Raw genomic sequence first — 20,847 nt, forward strand, 5'->3', positions numbered from 1 at the left:
ATCACCCTGTATGAGCAGGGAGGTTGGACCAGATGACCCACTGTGCATTCTGCCATTCTGTGACACGGGAAAAAAGTAGGGGGGAAGCACAAACTCGCAGCCGCGTCCGCAGCGCCGGCCCGACCCGGGACCCTGCGGCTGTCCCGCGGAGCTCGCCGGCTCCTCCCGCCGCCCTGCCCGGCGCTGGCTGAGGGCAGCGGCAGCTCGGCCTCCGCGGAGCCGCCCCCGGGCCCGCCCCGCCGCCAGGTGCGGTGCCGCCGCCCTTGGGCCGAGGAAGTGCTGTCACGGCGTGTGCTGCGCAGGGAGGCTCCTGAGGACCGGGCTGGCCAGACCTTTCCGTCGGTGGGTGCCAAGCTGGGATCGCCGCCATGAGCAAGATCTCCAAATTCTTCAAGGGGGGCGGTTCGGCCGGCTCCAAGGGCCGCGGGGGTCCCTCGCCGCAGGAGGCGCTGGCCCGGCTGCGGGAGACGGAGGAGATGCTCAGCAAGAAGCAGGAGTACCTGGAGACGCGGATCGAGCGGGAGCTGGCGGTAGCCCGGCAGCACGGCACCAAGAACAAGCGAGGTGAGTGCCGGCCGGGCCCCGCGCGATTGAATCCCTCCCGGGGCTGGAGCGCCCTGGCTACGGGGGCACTCGGCTCTCGCCGGGGCTGCGGCTGGGCCGGGTCACCTGGCACCGCTGGTGTGCGCTGCGCTTCGGCCCTGGGCTCCGAGCAAGTATCACCACACACCAGGCGGGATGGTGGTTGGGCATCGATTCGTGTTTAATGAACTGAGGATTCATATAGCGGGATGGGGATTTGTTAATCCTCAAAAATTTATTGTCTGTGGTTTCCTGTGCGATTCTCCTGTTCGTGCTTTGTACCACACGGTACTGGCTGGATACACGGAGGGCAAAGTACTGCTGCTCAGCAGGGGAGGGAATCGCTGTTTGGGGGCTCAGCATTGGCTGGGCAGGTGACGAACGAGATGAAGGATGTGTGGATCTCCTGTACATTCACGAATCAATGCACATTATCCCCATTGCTGACAACTGAGCAACAAAGTGATTTGTCCAAATAATGTAAGAAGTATACAGGCAACCAAAAAAAAGAATGATAGCTTAGTGGCTACTGCTTTGGGACACTATTAGCTACAAAGGAGAGGATGCTAAGGGGTCAGAAAGCCTGGCTCCTGTGTATACTGATGTCACCCCTGGGAAGCACATGATGGTAGTCAGTGTCTTGGGGATATACAGGCCTCAGAGAAACAAGTTAATTACTTCCTGAAGTCGCATGGAGGCCTGTTTGCCTGAGCTGTATTTTAATTTAAATACTTAATAACAGAAGAAGAATATTTTGAATTAAAGATTTGTGATGTAACAAGAAAGTAGGTCTTTCGCCTGCTTGTTCTGTTACTCAGTAATTCATAAAATAATGCCCTGTAACTTTGAACTTGTGTGGAGCTGTGTGTTAGAGGTGTCCTGGTTAGCCCTCTAATGTATTTGTAATACTTTAGCATTTAATAATTATTAGCAAAAGGCAGTCTAACTAAACTAACTTTTAGTTAAAATGGATTTAAAATTGCGAGTCAAGATGGGACAGATTTGAAGACACAGGCGAGGGAGTAAAGTCAGTTGAGAGCTTGACTGAGCTGCTCAAGAGGATGGGAGCTGTTACAATTGTCCCAATTGTCACTTTCTACTCCCCTGGCTTCAGCTGGAGTGTCTCTTGGTCCTTTGTCCAGGTACTGGCACCTCTGTACTGTCACAGTGAGCTAGTTCAGGAAGGTGATCCAGCTGGAAGCTAATTTGCTATGGGACAAAGTGACCAGGTGGCTCCTGGGGCTGAATTCATTGTGCAAAAGCCTGAGCTGCAGGGCTGGTACAAGCAAACAGGTTGGTTCCTATGACTGTAGCAATTCCTGGTTAAATCCAGACACTCTGCCCTGGAATTTCATCCCAAACCTGAAATATAACCTGGCACATTTGCAGAAAGAAGCAGCATTTCCTGCCTCGCTCCTGTCCTTGTGCTGCTCCCTTCCTTTCCCTTAGCAGAGCTCCCTGAAGGTGTGTTTCAGAAAGCTGGATATTGTAAAATATTGTGGTTTTCTTTGTCTGGGTTATGCTTTTTACCCAGGATGGTTTAAGTTCCACTTATCCAGCTGACCTGGTAGCTACATGAGTGCTTGTGCACCTAGGAAGGAGAGAGTGGGGCACAGACAGGAATCAGAATTTGTTGGGAAAAGGTGGATCTGCTTCATCTTGAACTCAGCTGGTTGATGGTGGTTTCAGGTGTGTGTTGGCCTTTTGCTTCAGGCATGCAGCATTTGATATCTGAAGATTGTTGTTTCAATATGCCATTGCCCTAGTTTTTTATCTATTACAGTGTTCATGGAGTTGTATTACAAACTAGTGTTGAGCTGATTGTGGTTAGAAATAACTGCCTTTGATTTTGTCATTTGATCTGGGACCTACAGTTAAGAACAGTAAAGAGGCAAGAGTAGGGCTGAAAGGGCAGTGGGGCAGTTTTTATTCATGCCAAAAATGGTTCTAAAACCAAAATGGGATGACCTAAGTTCAGTCAGAGGAGAAACAATATGAACCATATATTGTTTAAAATATAACCTTGCTGTGCCAAAGTGCTTAAATTTAGCAGGATAGTCAGTGAACTTAAATCCCCAATAATATATCTTCATCTGATATGCCAATTGCTTTACAGTTTAATTACTGTTGATTTACATTGACATTATATTAGCTGGTCTGTAGTACTGTATAGTCAGAGAAAATCTATGCTAACCACCACCTCTTGTAACATTATGTAAACATACATACAAATGAGAAAATAAATGTTTTAATCTACATTGCCTTGTTGAAGTGAGGAAGTGAGTGTTTTTGAGGGACATCACTAGTAATTTAATGTAGCTTTTTTTTTCTTCATTGCATCTGTGTAGAAGCCTAGGGAAACTAAAATGGAGCTGCCTGCAACTGGAGCAAGATGTATCTAGGGATAGAAAATTAGCAAATTAGTGTGATCTCACTTGATTTATAGGTGCATGAGTGTGAGTCAGTTGCACCAACACAAGAGAGAGCAGATTCAAGCACCAGCAATTTCTCATGACTTCATATGACTCTTGAATGGGTTTCATGTGACATCCGTAGGCTTAACTTGATTTAAAAGCTGTAATGCATTAGCTATGCCATAGATGTGAAACATCACTGAAATACTCCTGGCTTTTCCTTTATGAAGTATCTCTGCAGTTCCTATACCTAATCTGAAATTAGCTATACTTTTGATGTGCTGTATTTCCAGCATTCCCCATTAATATCTGATTGAAGGTACACCACTTCAGGGTTTTTTGTATGCTGAAATTCTTCCTGAAGAATTTATCATGAGAAACAATATTTTTTTCACAGTTAGCACTGAACTCTAATGTCTCTCCATTCCAGGAACAAACTCTTTTTTAAAATCTCTTGCTCTGCTTTTTTTGGGGGTTTCTCAGTTTCAGCCAATGCATAGCTGCCGACTCCATGCATACATTGGCTTTTCTTATCCATTATTTTAAAGGACATAGAAGAAAATTTCAAGAACAGGAAGTGATACTGAATATTTGAAAACTTTGTTTAAAAGGAAGTGTGTTTTCTGGAGCATGCCTGTAATTGTGAAAATAACATACACATGAATGTGTGTTGTTTCAGCCTGATGTCCTTCACAGATCCTAAAAACATTAAAAAAATTAATAAAAATAATAAAGTTAAGATAAACCATCCAGAACAGGGTTAAATATTAACCATAAAGAACGACATAGTACTACTGAAGACAAAACCTATGAAGAAAGTGGGAATAACAGGGAGGGTTTCACAAGTAGATGCTGCTAAATATGTTGTGTGTTGCGATTGGGCAGGGCTTATGTAGCCGTGTAGCATTCCTTTTCAATGAGCCGGGTGTGCCCGGGAGGCTGTGGAAGCCAAACAATGGTGTGGTAGGTGTGTGCTGTGGGGGACTGGACAGTCACGCCTACCGCAGGCTGTGGGATAGGTTGGGAAGGAGGGGTTCTGGCAAAGACATGAAGGAAAGCCCTTGGTGTGTCTTTGCTCTGTGAGTTACAGTGACTGTTCTCTGACTTGCAGGATCACATTTCAAGTGTCTTGCCATGAACTGGAATACTTATAACTGGTCCAGCTCTTTATTATTCTTGATTTAGCTCCTCAGTTGTAACTGCTTGTGGCTTCCTCCACAAGGCTTTAAGGACTATGAGTGCTGATAATGAGCCTAATTCGGGTCCTATGATTTTTATTGCCTTTGTTTGTCCCTGGAGTGAGGGAGATCAGAAGCTGCAGTCCATGAATCCCTTGCAGGCCTGAGGTGGAGGTGTGTGAACTGTGTCCAAGAGTGATACCTGGTATTTTCACTGTGGTGTTACATCTTCAGAAGAAATATTCTTTTCCTACTTCAGTAGTTTCCTCATGGGAATTATAAGGATTATTAGACAATTGTTTTATTTCTGCTTCAGAAGATGATGAGATAGTTGGTGCTTTCTGTACTGATGGGTGTTGGTGGTGTGCTTGACAGGTAAAAATGGTATTACTGCACTGTTGCTTTTCAGTCTGATCTGTCATGAAACCATGAGGAGGGTGCACAACTCTTCCTATGTCATTACTTCTGTTTTTCCTTTTGAAATCTGGATATTCATTGTGGCCAGGATACTTATTGCCAGGCTGGCCATTTCTTCTTCCTTAATAAAGTGTCAGCATTGTAGCAATATTGGGAAAGCACTCTTCTGTACGTTAATAAAAGGAGCTCATTAATATGCAAACTTAAACTGACATCATAGTCTCCTTTTGTTCCAGACACCTTGACTATAAAATAAAAACTCATATTAAAAACAGTGGTTCCTGATCTATGAGCTGTATCCTGCTTACTGGATTCAGTTCAGGAAATGTGCTAAAGCCCAGCCAAGTCCTGACATTAAAAAAATCAGGAGTTGAATTGGCTTTTTTGGAACACAAAAGAAAAAGTGTATGAGTCTGCTTTTATGTTTTTTTTTTTTCCGGGAGAAGCCCTCCACCTCTTCCTGAATGAATTGATGTTAATTACACTTGCTTCCTCAGACTCTGCCTCTGCTCAAACTCATCCTCTCCAGGCTGTCTTCCTTCTTTGAGATCTTTGGAATGGGGAACACCATTTTTCAGTGCCATTCTTAGACCTTCAGTGAAGTGAGTTTGTGTTCTCTACTCAATTTCATTATATTTTAATAGATACATTATTCTCCAGTTTGGTAATTAGAATGTGGTAGCATTATAAAGCAGAAGCATTTCAGTTCTGTAAAACTTGCACACAAATTTAAAAATGCTTCTAATATGCAGTAGAAAAGCACTAAAAATTCTAGGTACTTTGTAAAACATAGGAAAATAGATTTCAAATAACAAGGAAATTCTCATAAATTAGTGATACGAGCTACTGTAGCAATAAAGGGCATTCATTTAACACAATCACGAAAATCATATAGTGTGGTGTGAGAATTTACACTGCTTTGGTTGGTAAGGAAGGAGTATGAATTTATTTCCTATGGACTGCTTTATTCTGTAAATCACTGGTAAAACCAAAGAGAATGAAGATAATATCTTGCACCACTATAATTAGGAAAAGCTGCTTATGAATAGCTGAAATAAAGAGAGTTTAGCTTCTCCTGTGTTTTCTTGATTTGGGTGTGGTTTAATTAGATGATCTTCAGGATTTTGAAAACTGCTTTGTGTGTAACTGAGGAAATCCATTTTCTCTGTGAGCAGCCAATAATAACAGCACCATTGCAGAGTCCCATTTCTGAGGAACACTGACTAGAAAGACTGCCCCATGGTAGATGCCTGCTCCAGCTGAGTGCTCCTCAGTGTCCACAGGGCCTCAGAGTCCTCTCTGGCCCAGCTGGTGTTATGCATAGTTTCAGACTGTTACATTTGTCTTGAGCCTCTGTCTTCCTAACCTAAGAGTCCAGGGTTACAGTTGATCCAATGGAAGCTAAGAAAAAGGAAGTGGCTGGTGTCTTAACTCTACCAACACTAAGCATAATTAAGTAAGGAAATAATAAGTAGGTAAGCATTGTTTGGGGTTAAATAAAAATTAAGTATTTTAGAATTGCCAGTGAGAATTTTACAATTCTTACATTTGCCATGTGCATGAGAATTTTACAATTCTTACATTTGCCATGTGCATGACATCATCTGGTGTTTGTGCAACTTCTTCAGAATATGCATGATCTTTGAACCATCCCCCAAAACCTGGGAAAATCTTGGGTTTGAATGCCATGATTAATCTGTTGGGATTGTGGTTTGCTGTCCTGAAACGTCTCACTGCAGGTGGTGGAAGGCATCTTGGCCTGTGTGAATGCCTGTCCTTGAGCAGCTCATGATGAGCAATTTTGATTATCTTGTCAACAAAGCAGTAATTTTTTTTTAGTGTGTTATTGCACACCATAAATGTTTGTGCCCTCCTTGGGGGAATCCTAATTTTATTTGAAAAGTTGTGTACCCCAGTGTCAAGGTGCAGTGTTATTGCACATGGGCAGTTTTTACAGGATCACAGCAGTGGCTGCTGCTGTTGGTTGAGTTTGGGGGGGGCCTCAGAGCTTGCAGGCTCTGAATCTGTTTAAAAAATGTAGAGACAAGGGAAGGAATGGGGGTGCTAATGGCATTGAAAGAAGCCAAACAATGAATTAACTCAGTCTCTTGTTTTGTTTGGTGGGATTTTTAGCCTGGCACATGTGTAGTTTGGAAAGGACTATCATTAGGAAATGCTTGTGGCAAAATTGTGTGTGTTCCACACCCTAAGGCCAAGAGAAAGTTCTTTTCTCCCTCATGCATGTCGCGTGCATTTATTCTGGTAATGATTTACTCTGGGCAGAGTACGCTGCTCGTAACTTAGAGAATATAAAAGACTAATCTCGACAATTTACAAAGATAATGGTGTGTAGCTGGATTTGGCTGTGCCGGGTCTACAAAGTTCTTCGTGTTTTTAAATTCTAAGGTTTAAAGATCACGTTCCTAAGTGATTGTTAAGAAATAGAGGCGATAAAAGCTGGAGAAATGCAAATCCTCCTCTGATCTAACCCTTCTGCCTAGCTGGGCCATTTGAGCCCTCTGTTGCACTTCACAGTTACTGCTGCTGAGACAAAGTTTAGAAAGCACCATTGGTGGAGTTGTGGTTTTCATGGCAGATCTTCTTACACTGTCTTCCTTAGGTTTTACTTACATTTTGCAGCTTATTCTTTTATTCTGTCTTCTGCTTCTTCCCTTCTGACTTCTCTCTGATGTTTTTCTTTTTCCTTCCCATCTTCCCTGGTTTGCTTGTGTGCACAGGATGGAGTTCAAGATCTCCCACAGTGGAGGAAGAAGCTGCTTTTCCTTGTGGTGCTAAAAGGAGTTATTCTAAAAGAGGCTTCCCAGCATATTCATGCAACAGCCTATTGGTGATTAACAGGCTGCTGATCTGGTGTGGTCAAAGTTTGTCTCCCTCGTAGTAAGGTAGGAGGGTGAAAATTATAAATTCTGCAGGTCAGCTTGGTGCTGAACTACTTGTCCTTGCATTTGCTATGAAAACACACAATGCACTTTGCCTCTTCCCATTCCAGCTGCCTTACAAGCACTGAAGAGAAAAAAGAGGTATGAGAAACAGTTGAATCAAATTGATGGGACACTTTCGACCATTGAGTTCCAGAGAGAGGCATTGGAAAATTCCCACACCAACACAGAAGTGCTCAAGAATATGGGTTATGCTGCACAAGCTATGAAAAAAGTACATGAAAATATGTAAGTGTTTTCTAGTAGCTTCCAAGTTGAATTTACTAACCCCTTTCAAATTATTCCATTACTACAGACTGTTGTATCAAGTTAGATAGTTTTGACTTCATTTTTGGTTCAGGCATTGAATGTCAGGAATGCTGTTAGTGCTACAGTGTTATATTTGGCAGAAAAATATCTTTCCCTAACAATAAATCTAGAAGGAAGTTCACTTAACTGGTGAGATCTGTTTTTTTCAGTCTGTCTTGGCAGTGGAGAGTGGCCTCTGCCCTTGGTTTGTCTAGAAGAAAATCTAGTCATAGAAACTAGGTGGACTCTTTTCCTCAGAATCCATAAGCTGGACTGTGGGACTCAAAGTACTAAAGTACTAATTAAATGCACCCCCTTTCCCCACCACTCCCCAAAAAAAGAATTCTTTTTCTTTTTTTTTTTTTTTTTCATACATCCTATATTGTTTCAAGGGGTGTTTTTCTACCTGAATAAACAGTTAAATCAGAAGGCTTGTTCTGGGAGAAATAAACAGGAACTGAAACAATAACGAAGTTAACAATAAAGGGAAACCTTTAAATGGGGTACAATTCTATTAAGTTCTCCCCAGTTCTGGTGAAAGCTTAACATCAAAAAAGATCCATAAAATCATAGAATAGTTTGGGTTCAAAGAGACATTTAAAGATAATCCTGTCCAAACACCTGCAGTGAAGAGAACATCTTCAACTAGATCAGGTTGCTCAGGGTCCATCCAACCTGGCCTTGGATGTTTCTAGTGATGGGGCATCCACCATCTCTGGGCAACCTGTGCTGGTGCTTCACCACTGTCTTTTGTAAAAAGCTTCTTCCTTGAATCAAATCTAAATTGACCCTCTTTTGGATTAAAGCTGTTACCCTCTGCCCTTCACAACAAGCCATGTAAATGTTTATCCCCATCTTTCTTAAAAAACCCCTTTAAGTACCAAAAGGCCTGTAAAGATGCTGACCTGGGGGGATCTGCCCATGGGCTGTGACTGGCTGGCAGAGGTATGAGGAGCACAGAGAGGGAGAGACACACTCTGCTGCAGTTTCACCTTTGTTGTAATCCCAACATGGAAGTAGCTGGACTGGGTGTGGGTGGGGAAAATTATTCCCTGTGAATGCTGCTGTTTATAGAGTCATGGGCATATAAAGAAAACAGGGTCTGTTCAAGTGAGTGTGTTCTGTAGGATTTGAATGATACATCTTTTAAAAAATGTTTCCATGTTACCTTGCCAGGGATTTGGACAAAATCGATGATTTGATGCAAGATATCACTGAACAGCAAGATGTTGCCCAGGAAATTTCAGATGCTATCTCAAACCGAGCCACCTTTGGTGATGAGTTTGATGAGGTTAGTACTTCAGGCCTGTGAGTTTTAACTCCATAGTTATTCTGCTGTGCAGTGCTTTGTTTCTCAAGAAGTGTGGATGTGAAATTCCTTGGTTCTAGCTTACCCTATCTAGGACAATTGTATAATTTTATTATAAATATAAAAGTTAAATAAAATCATTATATAAAAATATATATAATTTACTAAATAAAAATCTGTAAATGTAAAAATAGAAAAAAATTTTTATTTTCATATCAATTTTAAGAAAAGCATTTTTAACTGCGCTCCTGTAGTTATTGTTCTCATTTGAGCCTTGGAAGAAGGTCACTAAAACATGTAATTTGTACTACTCCAAGTGGACACTGAAACGTGTAATTTTCTGTTGCTCCAAATAGACATCCATTTGACTTAAGTGCATGTCCCTATGTCATGGACAGGCTGCTGTTCATAATTCTGAATATTTGGACCATTTTTTTAAGGTCATTTTTAGTGCTTTGAGAGGCAGGTTCTTTTACCTGTTGTCCAGACCACAGAAGTAGCTCTGATAGGTAGAAGTAATACCTGTTGGAGGCAATAAGGCTTCATTCTAAGGATCTTTTCTCCTGAAAGCCCCCCAAGGCATTTAGGACCTTCTCAAAATTTTTTGCAGTAGCTTTCATCCTGTGCCCCTAGATTTGATTTTGTACATCTAAACTTATTTCTGATCCAACCATAGTTGAGGACTCAAGGGTCAAGGTTACTCAAAATTCTTGTAATCTGCAGAGATGGGTGTCAAGCTCAATATCACAACCACTTTTGTTTTGTTTTTCAATTTTGTTTCAAAATGGCCAAGCTCTAAGAATCATTTGAAGAATGTCCTGAATACTCAAACCACTCACTGTATTCCCAACTAATTTGTTCCTATGTTCCCAAATGGACAACAAAGGAAAATATAAATGCTATATTGCACATATTTGCTTGACTGGGAGGAAGAGGAAGTTTCTCAACAGCTCTAATTTGTTGAAAATAATTATGATTCTTTGTATTTTGTTCCCATTATCTGTTTTCCTTTATTTCCCCTTTGAATGTAAATCGACTTTCCAAGAAACATTTAGGCATTACTGGCACAAGGAATGGGATTTGGCCCGAGCTTCAAACAATTGAAAAACATCCTCCCACCCCAAACATCTGTACAGTGTCTTACTTTTCAACAGTGCTTAACTTTTTGGAGTCTAGGCTTAGTAAGCATGTTGTAGATTGACCTGGAAGTTCCTAAGGGATACCAGTTGAAGCTGATGTGCATTGTTCCTGTTTGGGAAATAAGCCCCTGTCACTTGGAGCATTGTTGTGCCAGCTTTTGGTAGGAGTCTAATAGTTAGAGCACTTGGCAGTAACAGGGAAACCTGATTTGCAGGCTACTGCACCTTAAGAATGCTAGAATCAATGACTTAATTTCTGGGATGTAAGTTGGTTAGTGTTGAAAGATAGTATTTAATTTAATTTTTTTAAAGGATGTTTTTCCCATGCATTTGTATGCATTTTCTCTTCACATATGTACCGTGGCTGTAAGGAGACCATGGAAGCATGTGATTTCTCCTGCTCCAGACAGGCACAGAATCATAAGAGTTCCTTCTCTCTGGGTTGGCATAGTGTATGTTTGCCTTAAATTATAAAACCATGAGAAAGTAAATGCAGGTGTAAAGTCCTGTGGTGGCTATGCAACTATCATTTAAACTTCTACATTTGTGATAAACAAAGTATAAATGTGTAGGCAAAGCCCATTTCAGTATCTAATAGCTCTTACTTTACTATTTTTTTGACACTTACCCCACCCTTCTCCAGGCTGTTTTTGCCCATTACTTCTTTTAAACCATTTTATCAATGTGGCAAAGATCCATTTCTCCACGTATATGTAGCATTTAGCTTCCTTTCTTTGGAAAACTTCAGCTGAGGAATAAGTTCCTTGCTTTTTTAAAAAGCTTACAGGCTTTTTATTTTTAGCACTGTAGAAGTGGATTAGATCATCTGTCCAAATCAGCCTCTGCACCTAAAAGCCCACAAGTGCTGTGTGCTTCAAGAGTGAATAACAGGACCCAGGAGGACAGTGTTGGCTCCAGTGCTGCTTTGAAATCACACATAATTCTGGACTTACATGATAGGGCTGAAGCATAATGTTTAATGACAGTCTGCCTTATAACCAGTGGAAGGTCTTTGCCTTTTGAAGTGGGAGAAATGGCACATTAAAGTTAGAATCCATTGAAGAGTACAGGCTCTAGATTTGGAACAAACCTGAGGACAGTAGAGAGCAGAGAGGCTTCTTACTCCCGTATTTGACTTTTTGGCATGTATTGTACTGGTGTTAGTTTTGTTTTTAAGTTTATTCCTTGTCCTGTTTCTAACTTTCATTGTCCTATTTTCAGTGTTCAATTAAGGTTTACTTAATTGCCCATACTTAGTAAAAACTGCACATTTAATATGCTGTTTCTTGTTATGTTCTTTCAGGTGTAAACTGTTTTTTCAGTAGTACTTTGCTTCACGGTGGTTTAATGTGCCCTTGCGTGTAATCACTGTCAGAATTTGTAAATAATGTTTTCCTTGAATTTAGGATGAGTTGATGGCAGAATTAGAAGAATTGGAGCAGGAAGAACTGAACAAGGGAATGAGAGATGTCAGGTTGCCAAGTGTTCCGTCCACATCGCTGCCTTCTCGCCCTGGTAAAGTGCCTGCTTGCCATTTTATGTTTCTCATGATTAAGCCATGCTGGGAGAAGGGGAAGAAGAAGAGAGGGTTTCAGATAGGCATTAACTCTGTTATAACTTTTCAAATGTTACAAATTCCTTTTCCTGTTTTTGTATCTGCTTAACAGAAAAAGCAGAATGGGATTCCATTTTGTTCTGTGAAAGCATTTAGGACCAAATTCTCTGTAGATTTGGGGTGACAAATTTGGGGAACTTGACCTTGCACATATACTGATGAATTTCCTACTGAAATGTAGTGAGATCATTGAGGAATAATCTTTTTTGCCTTTTTTTTCCTTTTGGCAATTAAATCCTTAGTCTCTTTCAATTAGAGTCTGACCTAGATTCCAAATGTTTATGTCATAAAGATCCAGCTTTGCAGGGTAGTGGTTTGATATTTTCCACTGGAATTTTAATTAGAAATGAAGGAGGCATCGAGAAGTACATATTTAAAGACATATGTTCATTCCTTTGCTTTCTTTGTACTGAACAGGCTTATTCCTGGTATTAAGCTGTAGTTTTATTTCTCTGTAGTTCAGCCCTGTTCCTTTTGAATTCAGCCAGAGGCAGTCAACTTTTACTACACTTTTCACTGTCAGTTGAAAGACTTGCTGTGTACTGACATTAGTAAAAGAATATAAATACTTGATGGTAAGGACAGCACACATGTGGCACAGGTGGCTTATGGTTTCTGCTACAGAACAGGTTACCCAGACCAGCTCAACTCAGATACTATGATATGTGTTTTGGCAGATGACACTTAAACCCTGAGAAGCAGTTTAAAATGTTCAAGCTGAGACTGTGGCCTCATCTACTGAACTCAGCTGCAGAACAGCTAGTAAAAAAAAAAGGGATTTAGAAAAACAGAGAAAATTCAGTCTGGCCATTTATGATTTGTTCATACATTGTCTTCCAGATGCAGATCCAGCTGTGCCAGTTGAAATTTTTATTAAACCCAGACCATTTCCATGTGCTTCTCACTATTTTAATTTTCTACATCCATCTGTATGGCTGCTTTAGGCAAGATGAGCTGGTTACAATTATATAGTTCAAGGCTGTGAAAAACTGGCTTATGTTTTATGCTTACTGTTACACAGCAACAGCAAAGTCAGACCAGTTGATGGATTTATAATGCTTCTAATTGGAGATGCATGTTGCCCTCCTGATTTTGAAGATGAGGAAACCGCAATGAAGCGAGGCATAGTGACCTTCCCCAATCACGCAGTGAACCTGTGACACTTGCAGAAGAGGGACTGAAGCTGTGGTCCCCCAAGTGCTTCTCCCAGCCCTAGTCCCTGAAGGTGGTAGTTGCAGTTTCCCTCTAGAGAGCGGCTCCTGGCCCTGCAGCTGTCTCAGGTGGGAGCCAGCTGGCTGCTGTGAAGGTGCACAGGAAGGTGTTGGACCCACCAACAGTGTTCCACTGGTCGGTGGAGAGATGCCAGTCCTGATGTGCACAGCCCACAAATGGAGGAGGCAGCCTGAGGCTGAACCTTGGCTCTTGAGCATCTAGTTTGCAGGTCAGCAAATGACAGTTTGGGTGAGGTTTTAGGTTAGTGAATGCAGATGATGTGGGATAGGAGATTTGGGTACAAAGTGTGTGTAGGTCCTGATACAGAGCTGGGAATTGTTGCAGTGACCACAGCAATTAACTGATGTCACCTGAGCAAAGCAAGTTCAGGAATGTCTTTCTCCATTTAATAAATGACCCCACCCATTAAAATGAGGCGAGTTCATCCAGAGACTTGCACGTGCAGAACCTCTCAGCACTATTTGGAAAGGTAGCAGGATGTGCAGCTGGCCAGGATAGGTCACTTTGCTCATTTACATGGTGGTGAGAGAACTGACAGCATTCTTGTGGACCTTTTCTGGCTGTGACAACCTTTAGAAATTAAATATTTTTTCTGTGTGAGTCTTTCAGTAGGAATGACGTCAGACTATATTGTGAACTTTAGGGTTCTATACAAAATAATGATGGGGCAAAATAGTCACATCTCTTATAAGCTTCATTCCTGCATTATTTATGTTCAGCTTGCTACTCAGTAAATTGGTCTGAGATCTTCAAACAGAAAAGCACTATGCAAGTCCTCATGCTAACAGATAGAATGGTTCTGACTGTTACATTAGTTGATGATTATTGTCTCTTTATCTGCAGCATCAACCAGGAAAAAAGCAGAGGATGAAGATGAAATGAAGAAACTGGCTGCCTGGGCTTCATAAGAGCATGGTCTTTTTATAACACCAAACATTATAGTGCAGAATGTAAAGAGCTGTACTGCTGTTTTATAACCACGCTGTGGTTGCATTTCATACAGGCCGGGGTTTTTTATGGCACATCTTGCTGAGACTTGTGTTACTGCCATATTACAAAACTAGCTTAAAAACCAGCAAACAAAAGAATTAAATACTTGCCTAAACCTTCAGGCATAATTTTTCTTTCAGCCTCATCAAGAGATTTGTTTTATTATTAGTATTAGTTTTTAATAGGCACTATCTTACCATATCTCTTGGTTTGTAAAACCCCCATGTGCCTCACATATGCTCACAGCTGGATTCATTTTTGAAATGAGAAAGTTAAGAAAGTCATCAGGGCCCTATAACCAGAGGGTTATTTGGTTCAGACTATTTAAATATTAGCAAAACAGCTTAATACGTGTCCTCACTTGCAAGTTCTTTGAGCCCAAGAACTAATAACTATTCGGTTGGACATGAAGATTCAAACAGTCTGCCTGGAGCAGCTTAGGGTGTCCTTGATATTAAGAAGAAGCTCTTCTGTAGGCTTATTGAAGTGGGATGTGTTATTTGTTTTGTTTTAACTGGCCAAAATGTCCCATGCACTTCTATTGGTCAACTTGAATTTATTTTGGACTATTTCCGACTAGGTTACAGAATTACAGTGATCAAGGAAAGCAAAATTAGCAACACATTTTTAGTTACACAATTTCAAAATAGTTTTAATTTCTGAGCATCTGGTTCTTTTCTCTTACTCAGTTTGTGAATGGAAATAATACCAGTGTGTTGTATTTGCAGGGCCTTTTTAAACCCTGGTTAAAAGCTGATTCTGGGTTACTTGTAAAGTTGGTGTGTTACTGTCTAGCTGACAGTGTTTTCCTAAGGAAAAAATGCCACTCTTGAGTGCTAAACTACTACATATATGGAGAGATGGCTGTTCAAATACAGCCCAAAAATTAAATAGGCTGCTTTGTGTTAACAAAGTATTAAATAAGTCTTAAACTGTGTGCTAGTACCCTGCTGTCAATCACAAAGAAATAGTAGAACAGTGTGGAGTTCCTAGGGATGTAGGAAGCAGAGTCCTTCATCTCGGTTTCTTGTTTTCAAATTAACTTAAATTTAGTGATGACTAAACCACCTGGGGAATAGTGGTGGACTTGGTTTCTGTAGATCTTTAGCAACAGAAGACTGACCCCTTCTCCTGCAGGCTTCAATAGCCTTCAGTGGATTTTAGGTTAAGGATAAGCAAATACTTGCTTCTAGACATGGTCTGCTCAGAGCCTTTCAAGTTGAGCCCCAACTGGATGAAACCCAAAATGTATAAACCCTGAGAAGAGATTGAATTTTTCAGGACTTTCATTGTCTGTGGAGGAATTGCTTTTGGATTGTATCTGTATGAGAGCTGAATCAAGCCTTGCCACTTCAGATAATTTTCTTACTGGATAAAACAGGGTGTGTTAATTCTGTCCTAAAATTTGGAGGTACCAAGAAAATTGTCCCATTTTGTTGAGAGTAGAGGAAATCTGGAATTATTTAATTTTTGTTTTAAATACAAAATAAAACATGGTAAAAAAAAAAGAAAGACACTGCTGCCTTAAATTTAAAAAATAAATTTTGACCTCTCAAGGAGTAGGAAACCAAATACTAACAAAATGCTACTTGGTTTTAATGCTTGCTGAAATTCAGCATGAGATGCTACCTGAAAGTAGGAATATTTAGTAAAATATCAAATATTCAAAGTTATTAGAAATCCATTTGCTAACCCTTCAGGCTTGAATCCTGTGTTCAAGGTGTGCAGTTTATGCAGGTCTCTGAATTGTGTACAGAACATTTTAGCACACACTGGGGGTATGACTGTGCAAGGCTGGCAGTGTGCTTGTGGACACTTCTGGCATTTCTAAATATGAGGCCATGCCAACACAGTTCCATAGTTAGTTTGGAAAAGCTGGCTTCCAGCCTCTGTTCTTGTTTGAATTAGTAGTTTAACAATGCTTAGCTCTTATGTAGGTAGCACTTGGCATATTCAAAGTGCTCTGCAACCTAATGGGTCTCTAAGCTTCCATTTTGAAACTAAAGTGACTTTCAGTCTGCTTTGGAAAATGTAGGCCTGCTGTTTTTGAATAAGAATTTTCCTTGTGAACACCCCTCACTGGAGACAAAATAATCCTGTAGAGATCTTCTCCTTTGCAAACCAGCATTTGACTGCTGACCACCAGCAATGTTTTGGCCCTTTGTTGATGCTGAAGAAGCTTCAGGTGTGTTCAGCTTATTAATGTTCAGACCAAGCACTTTAAAAACAAAACTTTTGAAAGGTGAAGAAATGAGACTGAATATTCAGGTGAGCTGCTCTGAAAGCTTGTGTATAGTCCTGAAAGACAGACTCATGTACCAGTTCACAGGCCAGGATGTGAGGTTGGTGAAATTATACTCAGAAACACTGTAGTGATGTACAGAAAGGAAAATGCACCCTGGACCTCCGTAACTGGAGTGCTTGTTGCCATATTTTTTTTTACACCAGTTTTCTTCAAGGGAAAAGAGTTGTAGGGATTTAATTCAGCTGAGGGAGTGGCTCTTTCCTGTGTAAATTCAGATAACAGTGGGACAAATGGCTCTTTCTTATTTGAACATATGCCTCTCTTCATGCCAAGATGGTATTTGTTTAGTATGTAAGCAGTCGAGAGTGAATAGTGTCAATGTGTTATTGTAAATGTACCCTATTAACTGGAATATATTTTACAGGAGGACTGTGGCAGCAGATGGTGTACTATAACTGACTTCCTTTCTTGTTGCTTATTTATTCTGAGATTCTTTTTTTTCTCCTAACAAGCTTAGACATTTTTAACCTGGATAACTTTAAAAAGGGGAAAGATATTAATAAAAAGTAAATATAATTCATGTATGTATATATATACACACTGTAAATAAATATTTTGGTGACATGTTTGTGTTACATGATTTTATTAAATTTCTTTTCCTATCACGCAAAATTGTAAGTACCCTCCTTATATTGTCATTAGGATATAGTGCTCTTTTAAAGGATATGAGAATATTCTGAAACATTTTTTTGATGTATTAATCTTTCAGCAGGCAGTTAGAGTTCTTTGAAGTTGATCTGGTTTAAAAAACATCCAACAAAATACCCCACCCCAGTGTAAGCTGTGGTGTTTGGGCTGCATTCCTTCACATTTAACCATTGGGTTGCAAGAAATTCTTTTAATTTAATATATCCAAAATACCTCCCTCTCCTCCCCTCTGACCTGAAGATCTTGTCATTGTTTCAGAAATACGTGTTTTTCACTTTCCAGGCCTTACTTGAAAGGAAGAATGATCAGGTCTTTTAAAAATAAATTTAAAAAAAATGATAGGCAAGGATGAAGACAAATACAAAAAGCATTTTTTCATTCATCTTACTAGAATCTCTTTAAAGTGTGTGTGTGTGTATAGTGTCTCACCTTTAATGTGCATACACATATTCATGTATGTATGAAATGCTGGAGCAGTGATTTAGGACCACCATTCATTATCTGGTGTGGAAAGGTTTCAATTGCTTGGGCAGCTTCTCTTTTCCTCTTTGTAAGTCCTAAGGGCTTTGTCACAAAATGCCAAAGAAGTGCTATGGTATGAGCACTGCTGTCTGTGTCTACAGCTGTGGGGGGTTGGAAGAACAGGATGAGTGTGCAGGGGGAATATTTAGAAAATCTCACTGTCTTTCATGATGTAGAGCTTATTTATTTTAATTATGTAATTTTTTTTGAAACAAAAGGAGAAAAATTTATTCTCAAAAATTATTTAGCAGCACATCTTAAGAATTACAAGTAGTATAATCTCAGGTAGCTGTCATATTTTCTCATATCTGTCCCCATTGCAGAGGGGGACCTTCACAGCACAGTTGAGTCAGGTGTATATTGTGCAGGAAAAGTATAGCTGCTTTATGTGACCTTGATCATAGTTTAAATGGTTTGTTTTGTTATCAGCATGTGATTACCTGGTCACCACTACACTACACTCTTGGGACCAATATCTACAGATCAAACTAGATAATGTAGTTATGAAATGCTAGTATGTGCCTAGAAATTTCTGAACAACCTTGTATACCTAAGATATAATGTGTCTGGCAGGCTCACAGAGCCCCTCTGCTGCCCTGCTCCCACCTCTCCTGCAGACTACACTTGTGTTCTCCTGTTTTGCTTGTATGTATGCTGGCTGACTTTTCCCCCTGCAGCTAGAAGTCTTCTGATAATTCCCTGGTTGCTGTTTACTACAGTTGACTGTCAAATTCCTCTTAACCAAGATAAACTTTGGGCAAATGCCATCTTGGGGAGTTTGGGCTTGACACTTAGGCAGCCCCTTACAGCCTGTGGTGTCTCAGCAGCCACTGCTACCCAGGCTGTTTTTAGGGTAGCAGGGCAGTGTAGGTACCCCTCAGCTGGCTTTCTCAAAGGGCAGGCATCCAACTCTCCTAGGATTGAAAGGCAAGTTGAGGATCTGTGATTTGAGCTAAATTTAATCAAATAGATGGTATTTGATTAAATACCTGTTGTCTGAGCTGGTGGTCTGCTCCCATGGAAGTGGTGTCAGTACCCCCATTCCCATTGCTGTGACATCAGCTTTCTCCATGTAAGTCTTATGGGGCAAGGAGTGTTTTGTGGGTTCAAACAGGATTTACATGGACACCCCAACTCTACCCTGAGTTTAGCATCCTTTCCTCAAAAAAATTAAACTTGCACTTTAGGAGTAAAGGGAGTGTTCAGATACACTTAATTTATAAATATATCCAGCTTTATAAATATATCTTAGCTTTACTTTTGTACTCAGCTTACTAAAGGGACTTTGGTGCAGCTGCTGAAAAAACTCAGCTCAGCTGGGACTGCAGGTGTATAGGCATTTATAGGGTTGTTGTATTACCCCATAGCTACCTATTGTCTGTACCTTGTGTGTTTATGGGGTGTTGGAGTGCCTGGTTTGGCTGCTTTGCTGCCCAGCAGCAGTGGTGAGTCCATCAGCACCAGGGCTGGGACTCTGCGGACCTCCAGGAGGAGCTCTGGGTTCAGCATACAGCAAGAAACTCCAGCAGGCTGGAAAGCTGCAGTTTTCTCACAGGACCTGATTTCAGTCTTACTGCTCATGCTGGAGGAAAAGGCCTGCCTGGAAGTGCTGCTCAAACACCAGGGGTGAAACCCTCCCACTCTTCTCATTCCTCCCACAAATCCCCACTTGTTCAGAGCTAAAACGCTCCTTTAAATACTAACCCACCTTCTTGGCTGCTTCTCTGGCTTCTCTCTCTTCTTCTCTTCCCCTGTCTGTGGCCACCTTGGCACCCAGATTTGTTCCCTGCTCTGGACTAATGCAGGAGCTCAGAAGCAGATCATCATGCAGCAGCTTACCAGCCCCCTCTCTACACACTCAGGCCAGGACAAAGAGCTAAGACCAATCTCAAAGGTTTAAATCTGTTAAAAATACTCATTTTGAAGAAGCTTAATACTGGCTCAGTGAACTGTGCCTTGCAGTGACCAGCTGCAAACTGGATGTCATTGGAACACACTGAGGACACTGAATTGCAAGAGGGATTTCTTGGTCAAATCTGTCTCTCAGACCCTGTGAGGGTTCAGAGCACATCAGTCATTGTGAGGTAATGTCAGCGCTGCCTTGGGTTAGGTGGGAGCATGTGGGACATGCCTACAGGGAGGTATTGCAGCTGCTGGTTTTGAGGCTGTTGATGTTCATGTGTGAAAGTAGTCACTTTGATCTGTTGAGGATTTGGATCTTAAAAGGTAGCTTTACCAAGGAGAGGGTTTATTTGGCACAAGAAATTCCATCTGAACTGACACCCTCTTGTAGCTGTAATGCAGTTTCAGAAGTTCATAGATAAACATAGGTTGGAGATACCACCTTGCACTTCTCAGGTTAAAACCTTCAGCTCCCAATGCTTTGTAAGCAGTCAGCAAAATAAAATATTTCAGTCAACTCAGTTTACTGAGCTAGGAAAAAAAAAAATCCCCCTGTGTGAACCAAGTTGTTCTGGAAAAGGTTTGTAACAGCACTAATGTGAGAACAGATCTTATTGTATTGTAGCAGACACTTGTGGTTGAACACAAAGGATTTAATTTTATAAAGAAGACAATAGGAGAGAAAAAATGATGGGGGAAAATGATAACAAGTTGAGACACTAATTTATGTAGCCTGAGAATCTGTCTAGAGCACATATTGTGTCTGAATAAACTGAAATCTGAGTCAACAGCTGCTACACCAGAGCAGAGCATAGAAGCCTCTTTGTTGAGAGAAGAGATCTTGTCCTGTGACCTTTGGATAATCGTGAGTCTTGTGTAACGCACGTCATTTGAAAAGTGAAATGAGTTGAGATGTTCTTTCTGTGGTTTTCTAGACTCAGATGTGAAACTTGTCTCACAGAGGATGCCCATAGTGAACTACAGCATGCTGACAGCAAAAATAGATGAAAGTAATTATTTGCACGTTCTGTTTCTCAGGTTAAGTCACAGCAAAGTTGAGCTGAATTTTTGATTGTTCAATGCTCTTTCATCATCCATTACTTTGCACATTAATTTTGCTACATTCTTAAATTAATTTTTAATGGCCCATTTAGGTAGGAATAACTAAGTCAAATATGACCGGTCATTCTCTGCAGTTATCTCTACAAGAAGCACATTTTTTGGGCTGCTTTTGTACACCTAAGCAGGAGCAATGTCTCTATAGGCACACAAACATCTCACTGAATCTTAGTCAAAAGATTACACAGAGTGAGACAGTTTTCTCATCTGTTTTTTCCAATGCAAA

At 40.8% G+C, this 20,847-nt stretch overlaps 1 protein-coding gene across 2 annotated transcripts; it reads left to right on the forward strand.

Moving 5' to 3' along the window:
* The first annotated feature begins 368 nt into the window (after positions 1-368).
* Positions 369-16,994, forward strand: CHMP4C (charged multivesicular body protein 4C). Of its 2 annotated transcripts, none has more exons than XM_066547402.1 (5): positions 369-564; positions 7,602-7,779; positions 9,016-9,130; positions 11,694-11,809; positions 13,989-16,994. In XM_066547402.1, the coding sequence occupies exons 1-5, from the start codon at positions 369-371 to the stop codon at positions 14,041-14,043; spliced, it is 660 nt and encodes a 219-aa protein (XP_066403499.1). In that variant the 3' UTR covers positions 14,044-16,994. The 2 variants fall into 2 exon arrangements, with proteins under 2 accessions (XP_066403499.1, XP_066403490.1); XM_066547393.1 differs by having other exon boundaries at positions 11,694-11,802; positions 13,979-16,994.
* Positions 16,995-20,847: the final 3,853 nt, after the last annotated feature.

This window comes from Molothrus aeneus, chromosome 1, assembly GCF_037042795.1.
Source record: "Molothrus aeneus isolate 106 chromosome 1, BPBGC_Maene_1.0, whole genome shotgun sequence".
NCBI lineage: Eukaryota > Metazoa > Chordata > Aves > Passeriformes > Icteridae > Molothrus > Molothrus aeneus.